At 41.2% G+C, this 21,003-nt stretch overlaps 1 protein-coding gene across 1 annotated transcript in view; it reads left to right on the top strand.

The window, feature by feature from the left end:
• Positions 1–21,003, top strand: part of OTOGL (otogelin like) — an 82,652-nt gene that overhangs the window by 22,434 nt on the left and 39,215 nt on the right. The window contains exons 18-25 of the mRNA XM_028747187.2: positions 193–317; positions 718–927; positions 2,698–2,863; positions 3,090–3,164; positions 4,697–4,749; positions 6,136–6,298; positions 8,454–8,561; positions 9,204–9,342. Of these exons, the coding sequence (XP_028603020.2) occupies positions 193–317; positions 718–927; positions 2,698–2,863; positions 3,090–3,164; positions 4,697–4,749; positions 6,136–6,298; positions 8,454–8,561; positions 9,204–9,342 (1,039 nt within the window). The remainder of the gene's footprint in view (positions 1–192; positions 318–717; positions 928–2,697; positions 2,864–3,089; positions 3,165–4,696; positions 4,750–6,135; positions 6,299–8,453; positions 8,562–9,203; positions 9,343–21,003) is intronic.

Below are 21,003 nucleotides of genomic sequence, written 5' to 3' on the forward strand. Positions count from 1 at the left end.
GTGCATGCCTCCCATCATTCCTGCCCTGCAGACATGCTGGCTAAAGCTGATGGGAATTGGAGTTCCACATCTGGAGGGAGTCCATTTGCCTACCCTAGGTGATGTCAGGGCAAATAGTTTATTTCCAGTGACAGGCATTTTCTCTTGTCCTGTCTGTTTCTTCTGTCTAATCACTCTCATTTTCCTCCTCAGATCTCCAGCAGGAATGATTGAAGGCACCCCGCAGCTCCATGCCAACGCATGGAAGGTTTCATCAGCGTGCCATGTGCCCGTCAACATCCCCGTGGTTGATCCTTGTAACATTAACCAACAAAATGGTGCACTTTTACTTGGGGGTTTTGATGTAGATTTATCATAATAGCGTTCTTAGATCCCAGTTCTTTTCCTGTGTCTGAACTTTATTGTCTCCTACAGATGATTTTGGGCTGTTTCTTTAATCTGCCATTTAGATTCAGAGCAATCTTTCTGGTAAAGGCAAATCTCTCTCCTGTTTGTTTAAACCCCATTGATTTCAATGGCTAGCATATACACCTAGCTTCCTGGGATGGTGCTCATTAAGGTCAGTAGGATGAGGACTGTGCATGTATATTTGCATGCATTATGTTTTGGCTAGCCTGTAGTTTTGGTGTAGTGTTATCAGTCTTGGCTACTTACTTTTCACCGAGTGCTTTTAAATAGTATGAGTACTGCTATAAGCCAAATGTTGCTTTCCCTTAGTTGGGTATGCATCCCAGTGTGATCTCCTCAATCAAGAACTCTTTGCTCCATGTCATGTCTACATCAGCCCAGGATTATACTACCAGCGGTGCCGCTTTGATGCTTGCAAATGTGGGAGCAGCTGTTTGTGCAGTGCTCTTGCACACTATACTTACCTATGCAGCAAGCATGGAGTTACTGTTGACTTCAGATCTCATGTCTCATACTGTGGTGAGTCACTGAACTGTGAATTATTATTATTTTTAAAATTGAAGCATTACTAGGATACTTACATTCTTCAAAACAACAACAACAACAAAAAAAAAAAACAGCAACCCCAAACCCTCAGACTGCTTGTTTCCAAATCTACCTGGATTAGTAACCACATACTGAACATTAAGCAGATCTGGCCTGTTCTTTAATGTCTGAATTCCTCTGCTCCTTGGTTGAGCTGGTAAGATGGAACAGGTACTAGCCTGGTCCTGGGGGGGGGGGGTGTCATTGAGAATTTACCAGCCTTTCTCGGTTTGCTAAGAAGCAAGTGATTTAACGCATCACAAAACTAGCCAGATGCATCTATATGCTTAGAAGGGGGAAAAGAAAACTACATGCAAGTTTGAAATGCTCTTCTACAATCTTCACCTGAAATTTAGAATCTTACTATTGGGCAATTAACCCTGACCATAATATATAGCTGGAAATAAATATACAGCATTGGCAACAGATGACAACTGCAGTGTTTGGGCCAGTTAAGGTAGGGGGAGGTAGTCACTGATGTATTAGGGTCCTGAGCCACATAAGGCTTTATATGTCAAACCCAGCACTTTGACATATTGAGGCCAGAAACTAATTGGTAGACAGGGCTGTCAGGCAAGGATTGGTGTTGTGTGCTCAGACCATCTTGTCCTTGTGAGCAACCTGGTTGCTAAATTCTGCACTAAAATTGTTTGTCGCTCTGAGCCCGGCTTCAGCTGGGGAAGGCGGGATATAAATTTATTTTTATTATTATTATTATTATTGCATAGACAATAGATGTAAGGCTACTCCTGTCCAGATAGAGGTGTAGCCACCAGATGAAGGCAGTCTACACCACTGAGGCCTCCTGAGGCTCAAATGACAGTGATGGCCCCGGAAGTACTCCAAGCTATGTACCTGCTCCTTCAGAGGGAATGTGACCTCATCCAGAACAGGCCACATCCCATCCATCCAGTCTAGAGAACAACCCACTAATTGCACCTCTTGTCTGAATTAAGCTTCAGGTTATTGGCTCTCATCCAGTGCAGTACTAAGACAATACATCAATCTAGCATCAGTCCACTGCCACACCTGCAGGTTTAAAGGAGTATCGGAGCAGTATGTCATCAGCACATTGCTGACAAACATACTCCAAAATTCTGGATAACCACATTCAGTGGTTTCATGTAGATCAGGCATAGGCAAACTTGGCCCTCCAGATGTTTTGGGACCACAACTCCCATAATCTCTAGCTAACAGGACCAGTGGGAGTTGTAGTTCCAAAACATCTGGAGGGCTGAGTTTGCCTATGCCTTGTGTAGATGTTAAACAATATGAGGAATAAAATCAAACCTTGCAGAACCCCCAACTGAAGGTTCCACTCGCCAGGCACCACCTTCTGAATACAAGCATCCAAGTAGGACTGGAACCACCACAGAGCAGTGCCAACTGAGACAGCCACTCCATATTAATGTTTAGAGGAATTAAAAAACAGTCCTGTTCACCTAGGCATTGAGAACAGAAATACAGTACATTATCAGCAGCTTTGACATTATTAGTTTTGTGGATATTCATTTGGTGTTTGTGTGTTTAAGGTTTAAATTTCATTGCTTTTATTGTTTCGTTTCTGTTTTTTGGAAGGAAAGGTCAGATAAAAATCTAATAAATAATGCTAAAGAGAAAGTGGGTTTTGTTAAAGTGCAGCAGTGCATCTTGATGTCTGGGCCTGACATTCTGACATTTGAACAATACATTGTTTATCTGTAGCATTAATGTGCAGAAGTGGTATGCTGTACCACCAGTGCTCCTCTTTCTGTGAGCATTCCTGTTCCTCCCTCTCATTTTTGGATGCCTGCGATCATGATTGTGCTGAAGGATGTAATTGCCCTGATGGAAAATACTTTGAAGAATCTATCAACTTTTGTGTGCCAATGTAAGCCATTTTAAATTTATTTAATTGTATTGTTTAAAAAAGCAAACACATCCTAGTTCTAGCTTTCAGAATATTTTTCCTCATTATTGTGCAAATTGTAGACTTGAAATGGACGGACTTCCTCATCTTCTTATTGTAACAATTAGGATATGATGTATGAATTATATATCACCTTTTGTTCTGTAATACTATATTATAACTGAATTCATAAGCTTTCTTTTATTAGGGTTAGTTGCCGATGCCACTATAAAGGCAGAAATTTTCAGCCTGGGGAAATTCTACCCACACCATCAGGTTCATGGTAAGAACCAACTCTAAGAGGTTTTTATTTTTTATAAAAAAAATATCATTCAAATTTACAGAGGGGCTAGATTTGCAAGCTGACACTTGTACATATTGTTTTGGATGTGCAGTTCTCAGTGCATGACCAGTTGTTTCTGGAGCTGCTTTACTTATATTTAAATTTTAATAGCCTTTTCCCAAATTAGTCTTGCATGCTCCTCGCCGAGTTTTCATAACTTTCTGTGTAGTAAACCTGTGATATATTAAGGAACAATACATACTATTCTATCAACTCTGAACTGCTTTACTTGTTTGATGCATTGAGGACCAATTCACATTACCTCTTTTATGTATGATGGCTGTTACTATATGGAGGTGATTGTATGAAGTGCAGAAGTAGGTATTTAGCTTACGTTTCTTGTGGAAGTGTAGACTTCACGCTCTACCCAGTTTGCGTACATGCCAATTTGGCCTTGTGAGACTGCAGTATGAACACAATTAATAGTGGGGTTTTGGAGAAATTCTCCCAGATCTTGGAGATCATTGTCTTAAGGGAGAGGATAGGCTGATCAGACTTAGGCTGCATTCACATTGAAGTTTATTCCATTTTTCAACTATAATGGAATACAGTGCAGGTTTAGCACTCATTTTTTAATACTTTGCAAATGGATTTTTCTGGATGCAAATAACATGGAAAAGAGCACTCAGCTTGCAGTATTGTTGTTGTTGCTATTGCTGTTGTAACAAAATAAAAAAAATCCTTCCAGTAGCACCTTAGATACCAACTAAGTTTGTTATTGGTATGAGATTTTGTGTGCATGCGCACTTCTTCAGACTCTTCGTGACCCCATGGACCAGAGCACACCAGGCACTCCTGTCTTCCACTGCCTCCCGCAGTTTGGTCAAACTCATATTAGTAGCTTCGAGAACACAGTCCAACCATCTCGTCCTCTGTCGCCCCCTTCTCCTTGTGCCCTCCATCTTTCCCAACATCAGGGTCTTTTCCAGGGAGTCTTCTCTTCTCATGAGGTGGCCAAAGTATTGGAGTCTCAGCTTCAGGATCTGTCCTTCCAGTGAGCACTCAGGGCTGATTTCCTTAAGAATGGATAGGTTTGATCTTCTTGCAGTCCATGGGACTCTCAAGAGTCTCCTCCAGCACCATAATTCAATTCTTCGACGATCAGCCTTCTTTATGGTCCAGCTCTTATTCCACTATAATTCCAGAAGCAGCTTTTATGTCATGTGAAAGCTCAACTATAATGCAGAACTTAACAGTTAGGGGGGAAAGTCATGAAAATGATATAAATTGCTGTGTGAATGCAGCCTTGCATGCTTAGTATAAGAAGCAATAAGTACAAGTTGATCGTCCATCTAACCCATCTATGTTATCCTCAGCTGTCAGACATTTCTGATGTTTAGAATGTCATGTTTATTGCATCTGTAAGTTATACTGCATTTAGTTGCATTATATGACTAACAATGTTATTCTCTATATAAAACTGTATTTTTGTATTAAATTATTATGATGTGTTTTTTATGTGCACTGACTAGCCAGTGTCTAAATGGAACAATGAGATGCACAGAAGCTGCTGAAGTTCCTGCAGGTAATTCCCTTAGTTTCTTGAGCAGAAGAGTTCTCAAATGCTTTTTGGTCACTTTTCCTGCTGTAGATGCATGGACTGCATGTTCTAAGGAAGGGAGTTTAATCTGAGTCTGGTTTGAATCCCTGCTCACCTGAAAGTGTTCTGCATAGCCATTCTTTTTCATCCCCATTTTGTCCTAGATCAGGCTTCCTCAACCTCGGCCCTCCAGATGTTTTGAGACTACAATTCCCAGCATCCCTGACCACTGGACCTGCTAGCTAGGGATCATGGGAGTTGTAGGCCAAAAACATCTGGAGGGCTGAGGTTGAGGAAGCCTGTCCTATATCAAAGAACATCAATAAAATTCAGAGTTTTGGACCAGGAAAAAGGGGGCCGGAATCAACTAACCTGGTGTGCTAGAGGAAGCCAACACAAAGACTTGCTTCCCCCATTTTCTCCCCACATGCATACCCTGAAGCTTCCCCAAATCTACTCTGGAGGGTTGGGGGAACAGCACAGGGTGTGGAGGAGAAGAGGGAAGATTGTTCCATCTGGCAAGCGGAAATGCTTGCACTGACAGAACAATCACATTAACATGTTGTTGAATTCTACCCTGTGTTTTCAAAGGAGCAAGTTGCTGGATATCTGAATAGAATCACTTGAAATATTAGCTTTTGACCAGCACTTTTGAAGTTTTGGCCAGTTGGGTTTTGCTGCAAAGTTAAACTTAATCCAGTGAGGGTAGATTTGCACAGTTAGGTTCAGTGAGAACAAGTACAGCATATGTTAATTACTTTGGTACTCTCTGTATGGATGTAACATTTCAGAAAACTCTTAACACTTGTAAGAATTAATTGCAAGTGGTTGTCAAGGAAATATAAAAAACATTTTACTAACTTCATCAAATAAAAAGCAAAGTATAATTCATATTACTCCAACGTTTAAACCTACTATAACAATATTGTATGGTTTCACATAACCCAACTTGGCTGAGAGAGATCCATCAACAATTTAACATGTTTTTAAGAAACTGATACTGCAACATTCCCATGAAAAACATAGTTTGACACATAAGAGAGTTTTTGATCAGCACTTGAAATGAGCGCTGCTTTAAAGCTTAAGATATCAAGTGTCTGTATTCATGACTGATTTGCAAAATTCTGGCAATCCCGAATGCTTTCAGATTGTATCCATTCAGGAAATGTGTGCCAAAATGACCAAAGAATTTTAACCACTTGAAGGGTAAAGAAAGTGTTACATTTGTAGTTAGCAGAATATGCTGTTGATGAATTGTGTTGAAAGATTAGGGCACGAACCGGCAAAAATTAAGTACTTTAAAGTGTATTTGATTTCAAGGGAGAGTTAAGCATATGCTGATCTCATGTAGTTTGCATTTTCAATTTGAAGCTCCCATGTGCCCTGAAGAAAAGATCTACTATGACTGCCGGTCTCATGTGCCTGGCTTGCCATCTGCTGGAGTAAACTGTGAGCTTTCCTGTGCAAACCTTGCCATGAACTTCACCTGTGCACCATCTCCACCGTGTGTGAGTGGTTGCATTTGTCCCCCTGGGTAAGTGCTTCTGAGATCTAGAGTACTGGAGAAGGAAATTGTACCTATGGATTTGATTTTTCCTTCTTTGGCTAATACTGTTGCACGTTTCTTAACTTCTCAAATGGTAAGAAGTTTCAAGGACTAGAGCATATAGGTTTTTGTTTCCTTTAGATCAGAGCGTACTGGAACTTTATTTATTTATTTATTTACACACTACCCAATTAACAATGTCTTCTGGGTAGTTAAAAACCATATAAAAGACAATCAAGGAGTGACAGATCAAAACCAACCATACAGTACAAATCATGGTGCCACTGCCAAAAATGCCCCTTCTCTGCTTAGCAGTCTGCATCTGAGGATCTTTGGGTCCCAAGTAGGTAATTGTTGGAGAAGGTCGTAACCTGGCCTGAAGCCACCCAGTGCATTAATGGTTAAAGCAAGCACTTTGTATCGGACCCTAGTAAATACTTGTAAAATATTGATCTGATCTGGTCAGAATGAGCAGCCCCATCTTGCTTTAATTTGGAACAGCTGAAGTTTCCAGGCAATTCTCAAAAGCATTCCCACATATAGCACATTACAGTAATCCAAGCAGGTGATAACAAAAGCATGGCTAATGGCAGCAACACTATCTCTGTCCAGATCAGTGCACAGTTGGTATATCAGCTTACGCTGATAAAAGGCACTCTGCACCATTGAGGCCGCTTGTGCCTCCAGCGACAATGACGAATCTAGGGCATCCCAAACTGAAAGACTGCTCCGTTATGGTGAGTGTAAGTAGAAAACCACTCAACTGGGCAGACGAAGCACCTACTAACAGCTCTTCCATCTATCTGGATTGAATTTCAGTGTATTGGCCCTCATCCAGTTCATTACTGCACTTAGGCACTGATTCAGAACATCTGCTGCCTTCCCAGGAGCAGGTGAAAAGGAGACACACATCTGGGCATTTGCATAACGTTGACACCTCGGGCCCATTTTCCAGTGCTGTTGTGCTCCTGTTTGAGAGAGAGCGCTTTGCCACTGGGAAACATTTTTTTCCTCTTCAGCTGCAGAAAGAATTCACTCCCATCAGTATTTTGAAATGCAGTGGTACCTCGGGTTACATACGCTTCAGGTTACAGACTCCGCTAACCCAGAAATAGTACCTCAGGTTAAGAACTTTGCTTCAGGATGAGAACAGAAATCGTGCTCCGGCGGTGCGATGGCAGTGGGAGGCCCCATTAGCTAAAGTGGTGCTTCAGGTTAAGAACAGTTTCAGGTTAAGAACAGACCTCCAGAACGAATTAAGTACTTAACCTGAGGTACCACTGTACAGCTTTCCTTCCAACTTCCAAGCTTTTAGTGACAGAATTAAATGCTGTGTGGTATGTGATTGTGCAAGGATAAAGGGTGCTTTTTGGGTAATGATAATAATAATCAGCGGTGATGATTGATACAAATGAGTTAATTTTTGATTGATTAAATTTATATAACACCCTTTACCTGAAGATCACAGGTTGATTTACAGCATAAAGAGGAATTTAAAAAGATGAGAGACCCAGTTACATTTTTTCTGGTGTCTCATTTAGTTTGACCCTCATCTGTATCTATGGCAATAAGGTGGGTGTTGAGCATATACACACTTAGGAGCATCAGAGAATGCTTCTGTCTTTTGTAATAATGCAGTAGACATAAATTAGATTATTTGGGAAATAGAATGACTCCCATCTCTAACACCAGCACAGCCCTCATACTCCCAGAAAAAGTGGACAGTGAAGAAAACAGCATGCAGGTACAAACTCTCAGCTGCCAGCAGCAGTATGAATCTGTAGTTATTATAATATGTGTGAAAGCTGTGATGGAAGTGAGCTGAAATATATATGGCAGCACAATGCCCTGTGCATGTTTGCTGAGAAGGAAGCCCCATTGAAGTAAGTGTGCAAAATTCATGAACGTCCAGGTAGTCTTGCTTGGTAAATTGTATAGACCAGTTATTAAATATCACACCTGGTAAATTATTGCAAATGCTGAAATGACTGGCAGACAAAGTTTACCATACTATTGAATGGCATGCCATTCAAACAACCACTATCTGGTATGGAACTGACCTCTTCTGACTCATGCGAAAGCATCATTGTGACTGCATATAGGTAGATTTCTCTTTTGAATTTGTGGTTTTGTTTCTTTGAAGGATGGCAGAGCATAAAGGAAAATGCTACGTGCCTGACAGTTGCCCATGTACCTGGAAAGACTGGGAATATTTGTCAGGTGAAGTGATAGCTACCCCTTGTTACAGATGGTAAGCAGTTTTTATTTCACTGCGGTTTTTAATGTTATAATTATTTTTAGTGTTACAGATAAGATTATCTGACCATAGATATGCTCCCTAATTCATGTATGTTTAAAAAGAACTTTTAATTTTTTTAAAAAAATAAATGCAGTTGAAAGATCATATAGTATTTCAATAAATAGATTATTTATTTAATGACATTTATATACTACCCAACTATAAGTAAATATAAGATATACATTAAAATTGTCAAATGCTTCTAAATTCCTCTATGTGATCATGCTAGAGGAGATGGGGAGTGCTTGTGCTCTTCATACTATAATATAGCAAACACAGCAACTGCATATTCTACAGTGCCATTAAGGGCACACATTTCCATTTATGCTCCTGACACAGACTTGTTACTGAGCTATGAAAATGTGCCATGTTTTCATGTGCTGATTTGCAGAAGAAGCCTGCAGAACAAATTTCATTTTCTTTGGAGCAGAGACTTGTCCTTTTGTGGCCCCATGTAAATGATACAAGAAGCTATACATTCTCTGCTATAAATTCTCTCTAATGTTTTTTGTTCCATGACAAGAGTGCCACACTTTCATCTTGCACTCGTAAAAGCTCTCCAATCAGAACGTCTTCATTTTTCCTCCCCCGCAGTATTTGTCGACGTGGGATATTTAATTGCACATATTATCCTTGTCCTGCTGTTTGCACAGTCTATGGGGACCGGCACTATTACACCTTTGATGGACTAGAGTATGATTATGTCAGTGACTGCCAAGCTTATTTGGTAAAGGTAAGGAGGCATTTGGTAAATGCTGAAGATACACTCCTTTGCCCTGGCTTTTAACATCTGAGATGTACGGTATAGTTCGAAGACCCACCTTATTTCTGTGATAGTAAGTTGTTTTTAACATTGTGTTTTAATTGTTGTAACCCACCCTGGGACCTTAGGCTGAATGATAAGTAATTAATAACCATAATAGTAGTAATAATAGAATACAGGGTCTCTTCAATTACAAAAGTTAGAGATATTGTATGTGCAGCAATATATTTATATAGCCTAGAAATATCTTATGCCTTTGGCTAAGCCTATACATCAATTATAAACTAGTTTAGAATTGGTTTGTTAGCACTTCTGGGAATTCCAGCTCCAGATTACTACATTAGAATTCTCCAACAGAGATCCTTAACACCCTCACACACTCATAATTTCTAAAGATCCATGGCTAGATGCCCTAGCAATTTAGCAGACACAGATTTGTAGAGACATGACCCTTATGTGTGTCTCTTTTTCTGAGATGTCAACATGAATGCTGAGAAAACATTTAAAAAAATGTTTTTCCATCTTTTACTAAGCATATGGGTTCACTGAATTTTGGCAATTCCCTTGTCCTGTGCCACAAGTGTTTCATATTAAGCCACTTATTCTACCTGGGCCATTAGGAGTTCTAAAGTTCAGGAGAGAAGTTGGCATTCACAAAAACAAGGTTCGTGGCACATTGCCTGCAGCCTTTTCATCCAACAAGCAAGATGACACGGGTGATGAAAACGCTGCCTGTGTAGATTTGTGATATTAGAAGTAGCCTTGTTATTTTTTAGACAGGTGCAATGCTAGCCCTACCTAGACTCCTTTTCAGACTTCGGCTTTTTTTAAAAAAAAGGACGATCTGCTGTTTCATAATAGCTAATTTGTTCTTAGGATTTGGACTGCACGAGACTGTTGAAGGATTTCTCTGGCCTTACTGGAAGTTTGCTAACTGTAGTCTAGACTAGGTATTCTCAGACTATGTCGTAAGGGACCTTTCTAGTTGATCTAGGAGTTCCTTGATGATATGGGGAGGCAAATTCTCCGCACAAATGGAGGTGGCAGGACCATGTATCATATACCCATCATATAAGGCCAGAAATTAAGCAAAACTCCTACATAAACTAGTGATTATTCCATTGGCCTACTACATGATTAGTCAAGGAGAGCCAGTGTGGAAGACCAGATAGATAGTCAACCTTCAACAAACATGCTCACTACAGTGAGTGTGACACTGCCTTCTGGAGAGCAAGATCAATAGCTAGTCTTCCTCCTAACTTTGAATCTGGAAAGTGGGCACAGTGGTCCTAGCAGTTGCATGATGATCTCAAGCATCTCACCAATTCCATATCTGGGTTTGAGGCTTCAGAGTTGTTTAGCATCTATGTGGCAAGAGCCTCAGCCACACAGGGGCTACCCTACCCACTTGCTGGTCTTCCCTGCTTAGATCAGGAAAGTTAAGTGGAGAAAAGCATTGGATACTGTTACCTGAATGTCCCCCAATAGCACAAACTCTGTCATTCTGTTCTCCTTTGGGAAGCAGTGCCCAGTGGAATATTGGATGCTGCTTAACAAAGGTGTGCCGTTCCTCAGGAAAAGCAGCAAGAACTTGACAGTCTTTTGCATTGCCAATGAGACCTGCCAGAAATTGTAGGCTCCAGTGGATGGTGTCTCAGACCAAGAAGACCTGGACTGAAATCTCTATTGAGCCATGAGACTTTTTGGGTGAACCTGAGGCACTCACCCTATCTAAGTGTTCTTCTTCTTCTTCTTTGGCAATCACTCATAGCTGAGTTAAGATTGTCTTCCATAAACACAGTTTTAACAGTGGGTCCATAAGTGACTGTGGAGGCCAGTTCTGGATCCACATGTCCTTCCACAGTGGGGACATAGGTTTCTGGGTGGGAGTTGATCATGGTGAGGGTTTGTCGAGTGTGCCTTCCTCTTAGCACATTTCTCCCTTGTGTTCTGAGTTTGAATGTCTTCAAAGCCCATAACACCTTTGGTAAAGGCTGTTCTCCAATTGGAGCACTTGCAGGCCAGTGTTTCCCAGTTGTCGGTGTTTATACTACATTTTAAAAGATTTGCCTTGAGAAAGTCTTTAAACCTCGTTTGTTGACCACCAGCATTACGCTTTCCATTTTTAAGTTTGGAATAGAGTACAGTGGTACCTCAGGTTACAGATGCTTTAGGTTATGCATTTTCGGGTTGCACACCGCGCCGAACCCGGAAGTACCAGAACTGGTTACTTCCGGGATTTGGCGCTCATGCCTGCGCAGAAGCGCTAAATCGTGTTTTGCGCATGTGAAGAAGCACCGAATCGTGACCCACGTGTTTGCAGATGCGGTGCTGTGGGTTGCGGATGTGCCTCCCTCACGGATCATGTTCGCAACATGAGGTTCCATGTAGTTGCTTTGGAAGGTGATAATCAGGCATCTGCACAACATGACCAGTCCAACAAAGTTGATGTTGAAGAATCATCGCTTCAACACTGGTGATCTTTGCTTCTTCCAGTACACTGGCATTAGTTCGCCTGTCTTCCCAAGTGATGTGTACAATTTTTCGGAGACAACCTTCTTCAGACTTTCTGTCAACACTGCAAATATGAAGCAGCATGGCTTCCAAGGAATTGCAGCTTCCACATTTCTACTGCTTAAGGAATACTAAAAATTCCCTAATGAAGGTACTTTGCCCACTGATTCCTAGAGATCCCTGGGTAGATTCCCATCAATTTTACCTGATTATGATTTGTCATGTAGATAAACCTAAGTGAAAGAGTTGCTGTGAGGACAGATTGGGGTTCTGTATGCAAAACTAGGGAAATGGGTAAAATAAAGTGTAACAATTAATCAACAGTAGATGCAGACTATACAGTCTTGTGGGGCACTGATTGCAAGAGAATAAAGTTTTACACTTTGGGTGGAAATTGCAAGGGCCTGCTTGTTCTTGAGAATGCAGGCATTGTTTTAGTTGCAGTACTTTCTCCCCTGCCAAACTGTTTCTGCTGTGGGAATAAATAACTTAGGTTTCTGGTATGAACTGGAGAGGGTTTAAGTATCAAAATGCAATATTTGAGACTTTCCACTGAGTATTATTGCTTCACTCATTGCTTAACGGTAGAAGGATGATTTCCTTAATGGCAATTTGGACCTGCATTTCTGTCTTCATTTCTCCGCTTTGTAGTTGGGGCCAGTCCATTTACCTGGCAGTTGTAGCTTGACTTGGCCACAAGCCTTTTGGTATCTGATGCACTTGGTTTAATCTGTTCCCTTTTTATGGTCCAGGACATCCAGCTGTACAAAAGAGGCTTTGCATTTGTATTAAAGTTCAATAAGTCCCACCAGTGTGCATTAAGAAGATTGGGAGGTTGACAGCAAAGTGAATGTGTGTTTGCACATTCTGCAAACTGTGAAAACTGTCATGCCCCCTCCAACTTATTCTATCAGTCAGTATCTGGCTCTGGGTCAGGGCTGGGCGTGGCAGAAGTTAGGTTTGAGATCTGCAACATAAATTAGCATGCAGGGTTAGATGGTGTCTCTGACAAGCTCTGTATAGTTTCCCGTTGTCAAAGACCTTATGGCTTCAATCATTATTACTTCAGAGTAAAGGTTATTGTGACAAAAGATTCTGAAACACATATTGGTTCCACCTCTATCTCTCTTTATCTGGCTATTTTAAAATTTTGCCTTTATTAAGTAATCTTTTCAGAGAAGAAAGACTGTTTTCACAGGATATTCGCTTTTTCAGTACAATTGTCCCTTTGGCAGATCTTCAGATTGATGTGCCTTCATGCCAACCAACTTTTTGTAGCCAAATAAGAGAATTTAAGTTCCTCTCATGCTGTGCATTTCCTTTGCACCAAATGCTCTGTAGGCACAGGAAAAATAGCCCAATAAGTGAACACTACACACACACACACACACACACACACACACACACGCATACATACATACACATATACATACATACACATATACATGCATGTGTGTTTGTGTGTGTGTGTGCGCTGGTCTCTTATCACACTGTGATGACAGCCTGAGCTGCCAGGAGGGCAAATGAGGCACGTAGACTGAGCTGATACTTGGAAGTTGGCCCTTGCAGGTATCTACCTCAGAGCCTGTATGAACCACCTCGAAAAGGAGGACAACAGGAATGCATGGTGCTGCCACGACCTGCCTGATGGTGGAGGGCTCTCCTCCCTTCTCCCTCTCTTTCTCCCTGGGTCCAGAAACATATTGGTAGCTGGTGCAGCTCCTTAAAGGCAGGCGGCCACAGTGTCCTGGATTGCTAGCTCTGTTTCAGTGCTAAGGACTTACCTCTAATTGGGACATAGATCAATTTCTGGCTAGTTTAGTGTGGTATATAGCAGGAGTGAAGAGAACACTGGAAGCTGGTGACAAAGGAAGACTTACCAGTTGAAGATAGCAAGCACCTGATGACGTGTCCATGAAAGCTAAGGTCATAATAAATTCATTGGTCCTTAAAGTAGAAAAGACTTGTTGTTTTTGCTGCAACAGACTAACACAGCTATCCTCAAAATATATAAGAACTTGCAACAAGTACATAATATATTTTGCGTGCAGTCCTCCTAAAATGGCTGGGTTGACTTGACGGCCCATTCATTTGGTGATTGCATTTATCGTAGGTGTGCTTTCTTCTTCCCATTGGTCTGCTCTTTCCAGTTTTTCCACTTCTTCAACCTTTCTTCAGTAGGCAGAAGATCCAATTACAATTGGCACTGAATTTACGTTCTTCTGACTGAATCTACTCCAGATAAGCAATTTCAGCTTCATTTACCTTTTATATACCTGGCTTCTTCAGACCAGTAAATGCTCTCAAGTTTTGTTCTTCAGTGCTTCTTTTAAATTGTGCAGATTAGCAGGAAGAACTATCCTCAGAAATGGCAGGAGAAGAAGGGAGATCTATGATGATGCAATACAATCATTGTAGCTTCTTTTGAAAGGGGTCCAGTCATTCAGCAGGGACAACAGGGCCTGGAGAAAGGAGCTTGTTTGTAACAGACTCCTTCACTAAGGAGGAGAGCTGAGTAATGTGACCAATTTTCTGGGTGTTTAAAGGTTTCAGCTCTTCCTTTTAACAACACTAGAGAGGTCTGTGTTAACTGTTTGTGGTATCGTTTCTTTATTATACTGTAACCAGGTGTTATATTTGTCTGAAGGATGCCCTATGTCCACTTATTCCCCTACAAAGAGGCACTTCTGGAACAAATCTAGACTTTTTTTTAATTTAATTACACTCCTTGAGAGTTTTTAAGCTTTATGGTTACTCAGGCAAACACACTTTACAGAGAACCTGAAAATCTTATTCAGTACAGTAGTAAAGGTAAAGGGACCCCTGACCATTAGGTCCAGTCGTGACCGACTCTGGGGTTGCGGCACTCATCTCGCTTTATTGGCCGAGGGAGCCGGCGTACAGCTTCCGGGTCATGTGGCTAGCATGACTAAGCCGCTTCTGGCGAACCAGAGCAGCGCATGGAAATGCCGTTTACCTTCCCGCCGGAGTGGTACCTATTTATCTACTTGCACTTTGACGTGCTTTTGAACTGCTAGGTTGGCAGGAGCAGGGACTGAGCAACGGGAGCTCACCCCATCGTGGGGATTCAAACCGCCGACCTTCTGATCAGCAAGTCCTAGGCTCTGTGGTTTAACCCACAGCGCCACCCACGTCCCTATTCAATACAGTAGTCTTATTTAAACCTAGCCTCAGGATATACTATTTTGCCCTAGAATGTCTTTTAGTAGTACTACAACAGCAACAATCTCCCAGTCCCTTCTCGAATTTTTACTTTCGCCTCAGGAAATCAAATCAGGTTGCTCTGCCTAACTAACCCATAAACTCTTTCAGAGCAGGCCCCTTTCTCACCAGGCCCCGAACTAAGTAAAAGGCAATTCCTCTCCAATGGACCAATTTACCATTTGGATTTTTTGTTGCATCAGTCACTCTTGTCTCAGGATAGACTATTTCTACCCATATTGAGAAATAATTCCTAACCATCTACTAAACTTCACCAGTTGGTTAGCTGGTCAATAGTGCATGTATAGCCACTCTGTTCCACCCCTTATCATAATCAGTATCCACTCTTCTGATTGTTGCAAAGTTTTGCAGTGGAGCCTAGGAAGCATCTTGCACGGGAACTGTGCTACAAGTAACAGTGTTTTGCTGCTGCAACAACCTTAATGTGTAATCATATACAGTCGTACCTTGGAAGCCAAATGCCTCGGCACTTGAACGTTTTGGCTCCTGAATGCCACAAACCCAGAAGTGAGTGTTCTGGTTTGAGAACGTTCTTTTGGAACCTGAACATCCGCTGCAGCTTCCACGGCTTCCGATTGGCTGCAGCAGCTTCCTGCAGTCAATCAGAAGCTGCACCTTGGTTTCTGAACATTTTGGAAGTCAAATTGACTTTTGAAACGGATTCCGTTTGGCTTCCAAGGTACAACTGTACATGTTTTGCTTTGCACTACGGGCCATCCAATTGTCCAGTAAATTGCTATATTCTTTTATGGAAGGACGAGAAACATCCATGCTACTTTACTGCTTGGATGTTTAGCTATGATTACACTCTGTGGATCTCGCACCCAGTGTATCTCTGTGTTAATGTTCAATGAGTATTTCACTTGGAGCTTCTTGGCATTTTAAGCTTTCGCCACATTTAATTTGCTTTGGTTTCTCTTCGGCAGCAGCTTAACCCCTGTCCAGTTTCTGAAGACTTTGACCTTGCCCTATTCGCAGCACATAGTTATAATTAAAGGAATTCTGTTTTGTCTTCAGCTTGAGAAAAATGTAATACAAGAAAAGCATGTGCTGGTGTTGCCTGTTCTGCTAGTCAGATGCGGAAGAAGAGATATTTTCAGAGCAGTAAAAATGAATCCAGAGCATGCAGCCCAAATGGGGATGTATACCTACATATGGGGCTTTCTTTTGTCATATTCACTGTGGCTTTTAAGTTCCACATCTGAGTCTTGGATTTAATTGTCTGTTAGCTAACTCAGGAATCCACACGGATTTCAGTGGAACTTTTCCCCAAGCAAATGCATTTAGATTGATAGGCTCTTGTCTGACTTTACGAGAATGGAACTTGTTTGTACAGCGATAAAAAGAAATAGATCTGTACCATCCTAATTAAAAAAAAGTATATAACAGATATCAGGTCATTTGCAAGCACAGTAATAATTCCTTTTTTCTTTTCCCTGCTCCATTTCTTTTCCTCATTCCATTCTACATGAGACCAAAAGGAAAAAAAATCATGAAAACAGAAAAAAGCAACGCTTCATGAATGTGTGTATAGACATGAAACAGAAATAGAGCACAGGGTATGCTTCTTAATGTAAGATGATCTCATATAGGTGACTTTGCAAAGGCATGAAAAATGCCAAGATCTTCACCTGTTGTGCTACATGGATACCAACAGTAGGACATTGCTAGGGATTATATCACTTGGTAATGGATACTCGAGCCTTCTCAGACCTTAATCTTGGGACTATCATGTTTTTAATTAGGAAAGGATTGCTGCAATGTAACCCAATAAAATGCCAAATCTGATACTCAGTGGCGCAAAACCGAATAAATGACACAAAAGAGAACTGTTCATAGCAGTAGTTGTATTCTTCAAAAACTACATTAATTGTCTTTCCACATTACATCATTAGTAAGAGTTTTTATTGAAATCAAAGAGCAGCTTTAGGTCTCTTATTAGTTGTCTCATTCAACACACCCATCCTTTTTAAAAACACTTTTATAGGAGTCATTGAATGTCCATTTTATCCTATTTATTGAATGAGAATGCTGCAGAAATCTTTTGTAGAGAAGAAGAAAGACAAAACAGCTTGAATACACTGCTAAGAACTCTGCTCATACCATGGTTGTTTATAGAAAGTCCTCTTTGTATACCATAATTGTTTTAGGAGCTCTTTGCACAGCTTGTCATCTGCAATGGCAAGGAAAATAACTAAATAATTATGGGTTGATTTTTTACTTGCCTTTCTTTCATTTTGAGGAAAGTGGCCAAATAAACAACCACATAGTCAAAATCTTGTTATTTGCTGTAATCATACCCAGCAGGTGACGAGTAATAAATTGATAAATTGCAGCAGACTTTAAAATAATAATTAAAAACATCACAATAAAATGTGTGAAATTGCAACAGAAGCATAGTACAACACAGCTATGAGCTGTTTCTCTGGACAGTATCCAGAGAACCTTCTGAGTCTCTTCATCAAGGGAACCAATAAGTTTATTATGAAGCAGGTGGCAAAATACCTGAATTTTATCATAGACCTGAAGTGATTTTTGGTGTGCAGCTTGTCATTTTTTTTTTATGCATTGCCTTTTCTCATATTGGTTGGTTAACCAGTAACCTTTGTGGCATGCAATTGTCTCCAGTAAATATCTTTCTGTGAACTATATTTCTGTAAGATGCATGTGTAAGCAGATCTGGTAACTGATTTAATATCTCTTTGCCTTATCTGGCACCACAGTATCTTCCGCTGCCCTAAATTGTGTCAGTAGCGGCACCACAGTGATATTGGCACAGTACTCTCTTCCCCAACATCCTTCCAGCTCCCAGGTCACATAATTATTTTATATGAAGTACTTCATCCTGCATACCCCCTGCAACTGTCCCTGAAAAACTGAGACATCTCATTTTTTTCTCGTGAGAGGGCAGCGGCCATTTGGGGAGCCATGAACTTGCATGATTTTGCACCACAATTTCCACCCAAAAAAATGTTTTGGAGGGGCACAATCTTGTGTGGCACCCCAAACCACACACTTAGGGGCACTGTGCCCCACAAAAGCACTTTTTCAGGGTGAAATCATGGCATGGAAACACACAAGATCACAGTCCCCAAAATGGCTGTGAGAAAAAACAGAAAGATAGCATCCTAGTTTTTGCCTTCAATGTGTTGGAGAGTAGGTGTCTGTTCTGACTCTACTGCCAGTCATTCCAAAGGGTTCAGCATGATGAAGGAGATGGGGGTGGATGGAATTTCTTTCTCTCTACGCTCTCTTCCATCATTCAAGAGACAAAAGGGGACATAGTGCTTAGTCAGAATTAGTATGCACGAAATGAAAATAATTCATTTTTGGTTGTAGAAGAAATGAGATATTGGATGGATCCCTTTTGTACTGTTGGCAGTTTTTTCCTCAGTTTTTTTCAATGGCTGCAATTGCAGGTCTAGCTTACCACTGTTTGTTTCATATTCTAATTCTGAATGTTATAGCCAGCTTGGGTGTTGGGGTGTGTGTGTGATATATATATATATATATAGAGAGAGAGAGAGAGAGAGAGAGAGATTATGATTAAAATATGACTCATTAGATTGTGAAAGCCCTTGGGTGATTTCCAGCGTTAGTCATATTCAAAGTAGCCCCATTGATTTCAGTGGGTCTACTCTGAGCACGCCTTAGCTGGATATCACTCATTATTAAGCTAAGATTTGGGGTATACTTGTAATAGTTTATTGGCTGATGTGACAGAAAACACATTTTAGTTTACCTTCAAATTCAAAATAGTGACACTTAGTTCTTCTGACAGTCTACTTTTTTTCCATCCAAAGGCTATAAAGTTCATTATTTAGTCAACGTATGATATACTGTTTTCTGCAAATGCAGGCCCTTTGCTGAGTTTTTGGTTGCTTGCCCAGATTTCTGTCCCTGTTTCTCCATTGCTTAGCAACACCCCACTATCCCAAAGAAGTTGATACCAAGTAAGAACAGGCTTGTTTTGGTAATTTAATGGGAAGACAGAAGCAAGGCTTAGGGGGGTGGGGTGGGGGAGCATTTTGTTTTTGTTTTCTATCAGTGTAAGTTGACTTCACATGGCAGACCAATGTGCTTCCCGTCTTTGTGTATTACCTTAAAAGGTAAATGTAGCTCTGCTCCTGAAAGTGGTTATGCAAAGATGGGTTTTTAAAATTGAATTTCATTTACTTAAAGCATTTTTACTGTGCTGTTCAGCCAAACACACACACACACACACACACACACACAGAGAGAGAGAGAGAGAGAGAGGCTCTGCCTATTGGCTTTCAGTCTAAAGGATAGGATAGAAAGTAAAAAGGGATGGGGAGGGAGGAGGAACAAAGTAAACTCAGCCACCAGTTCTGAAAATTACACTTCTTATAGTAAATAGCCAGGATGGAAATGGGATGATGGAATAACCAATGCTAGATGACAGAAGGAAAAGAGATAAAGGCAGTTCTCTCCAAAGAGCTGATGGAATAGCTCTGATTTCCCTCTTCTGCAGCCTGATGGGAATATGCTTATTCCTCTCTATGTAGCGGGACGCGGGTGGCGCTGTGGGTTAGGACTTGCCAATCAGAAGGTCGGCAGTTCGAATCCCCGCGATGGGGTGAGCTCCCGTTGCTCGGTCCCTGCTCCTGCCAACCTAGCAGTTCGAAAGCACATCAAAGTGCAAGTAGACAAATAGGTACTGCTTCAGCGGGAAGGTAAACGGCATTTCCGTGCACTGCTCTGGTTCGCCAGAAGCGGCTTAGTAATGTTGGCCACGTGACCCGGAAGTGTCTCCGGACAGTGCTGGCCCCTGGCCTCTTAAGCGAGATGAGCGCCACAACCCCAGAGTCATTTGCGACTGGACCTAATGGTCAGGGGTCCCTTTACCTTTACCTCTATGTAGCACTGTATGCAGTGAGGCTGGGGCCAGATGTAATTACCCATTATAGTAATGTGTCTTTTCACTCTTTGCCATAGCATCATTGAGCCAGCATACAAAAAGGTGGAGAGGCACATGCTTTGCACACAGAAAGGCCCACCTTCTCTCTCCAACAACTCAAGTGTCTCAAGTAGCAGGGCCAGGAAAGGCCACTGCTTGTGAATTTGGAAAGCTGGTGCCAGCTGGGATAGACAGAAATTAAGCTAGATGGAGCAAATGGCAGCATAAGGCAATTTGTCTACTCATATGATTGACAAGAGTTATATTTTGGTTGATTTGTCATCTTGGCATACATGTTGGGATTAAATAAATAATGCTGACATTCTTATGTAATTGTATTTCCCATTTTCTATGTTGCAGGTTGCCTAGAGGCTTCAGCATACACAACACACACATTTAATTAATTAGTAATAAAATTACTTAATTAAATTAGTAATAAAATTAGTTAATTAGCAATTAAAATTATGTGGTCAGTGTCATCACCTGTAGTCATTCAAGCGTGCCACAGGTAAAAAGATGTGTGTGCCACTTCAAACCTGCTGTTTTACACCTCCCCAACTTTTCTTATTTTTTACACAGTTTTACAATTGACTGGTGAAATACTTGACAGTAAGGTTGTCTCCCTCCCCTCTCCCTCCTGCCCACACCCCAGTCTGCTTCTGGGGTACTGTCATATAATGAAATGCAGTACAGTGGCACCTCGGTTTAAGAACAGCCCTGTTTAAGAGCTATTTGGTTTACGAACTCCACAAAACTGGAAGTAGTGTCCCGGATTGGGAACTTTACTTCAGTCTAAGAATGGAAACTGAACGGTGGAAGGGCACCAGCACGCGGAGGCCTCATTAGGGCAAGTGCGCATCAGATTAAGAACGGTTTCGGTTTCAGAACGGACTTCTGGAACAGATTAAGTTCATAAACCGAGGTACCACTGTATTTTATAATTGAAGGCCTATTGA

The sequence above is a fragment of the Podarcis muralis genome, chromosome 10 (assembly GCF_964188315.1).
Source record: "Podarcis muralis chromosome 10, rPodMur119.hap1.1, whole genome shotgun sequence".
Classification (NCBI taxonomy): Eukaryota; Metazoa; Chordata; class Lepidosauria; order Squamata; family Lacertidae; genus Podarcis; species Podarcis muralis.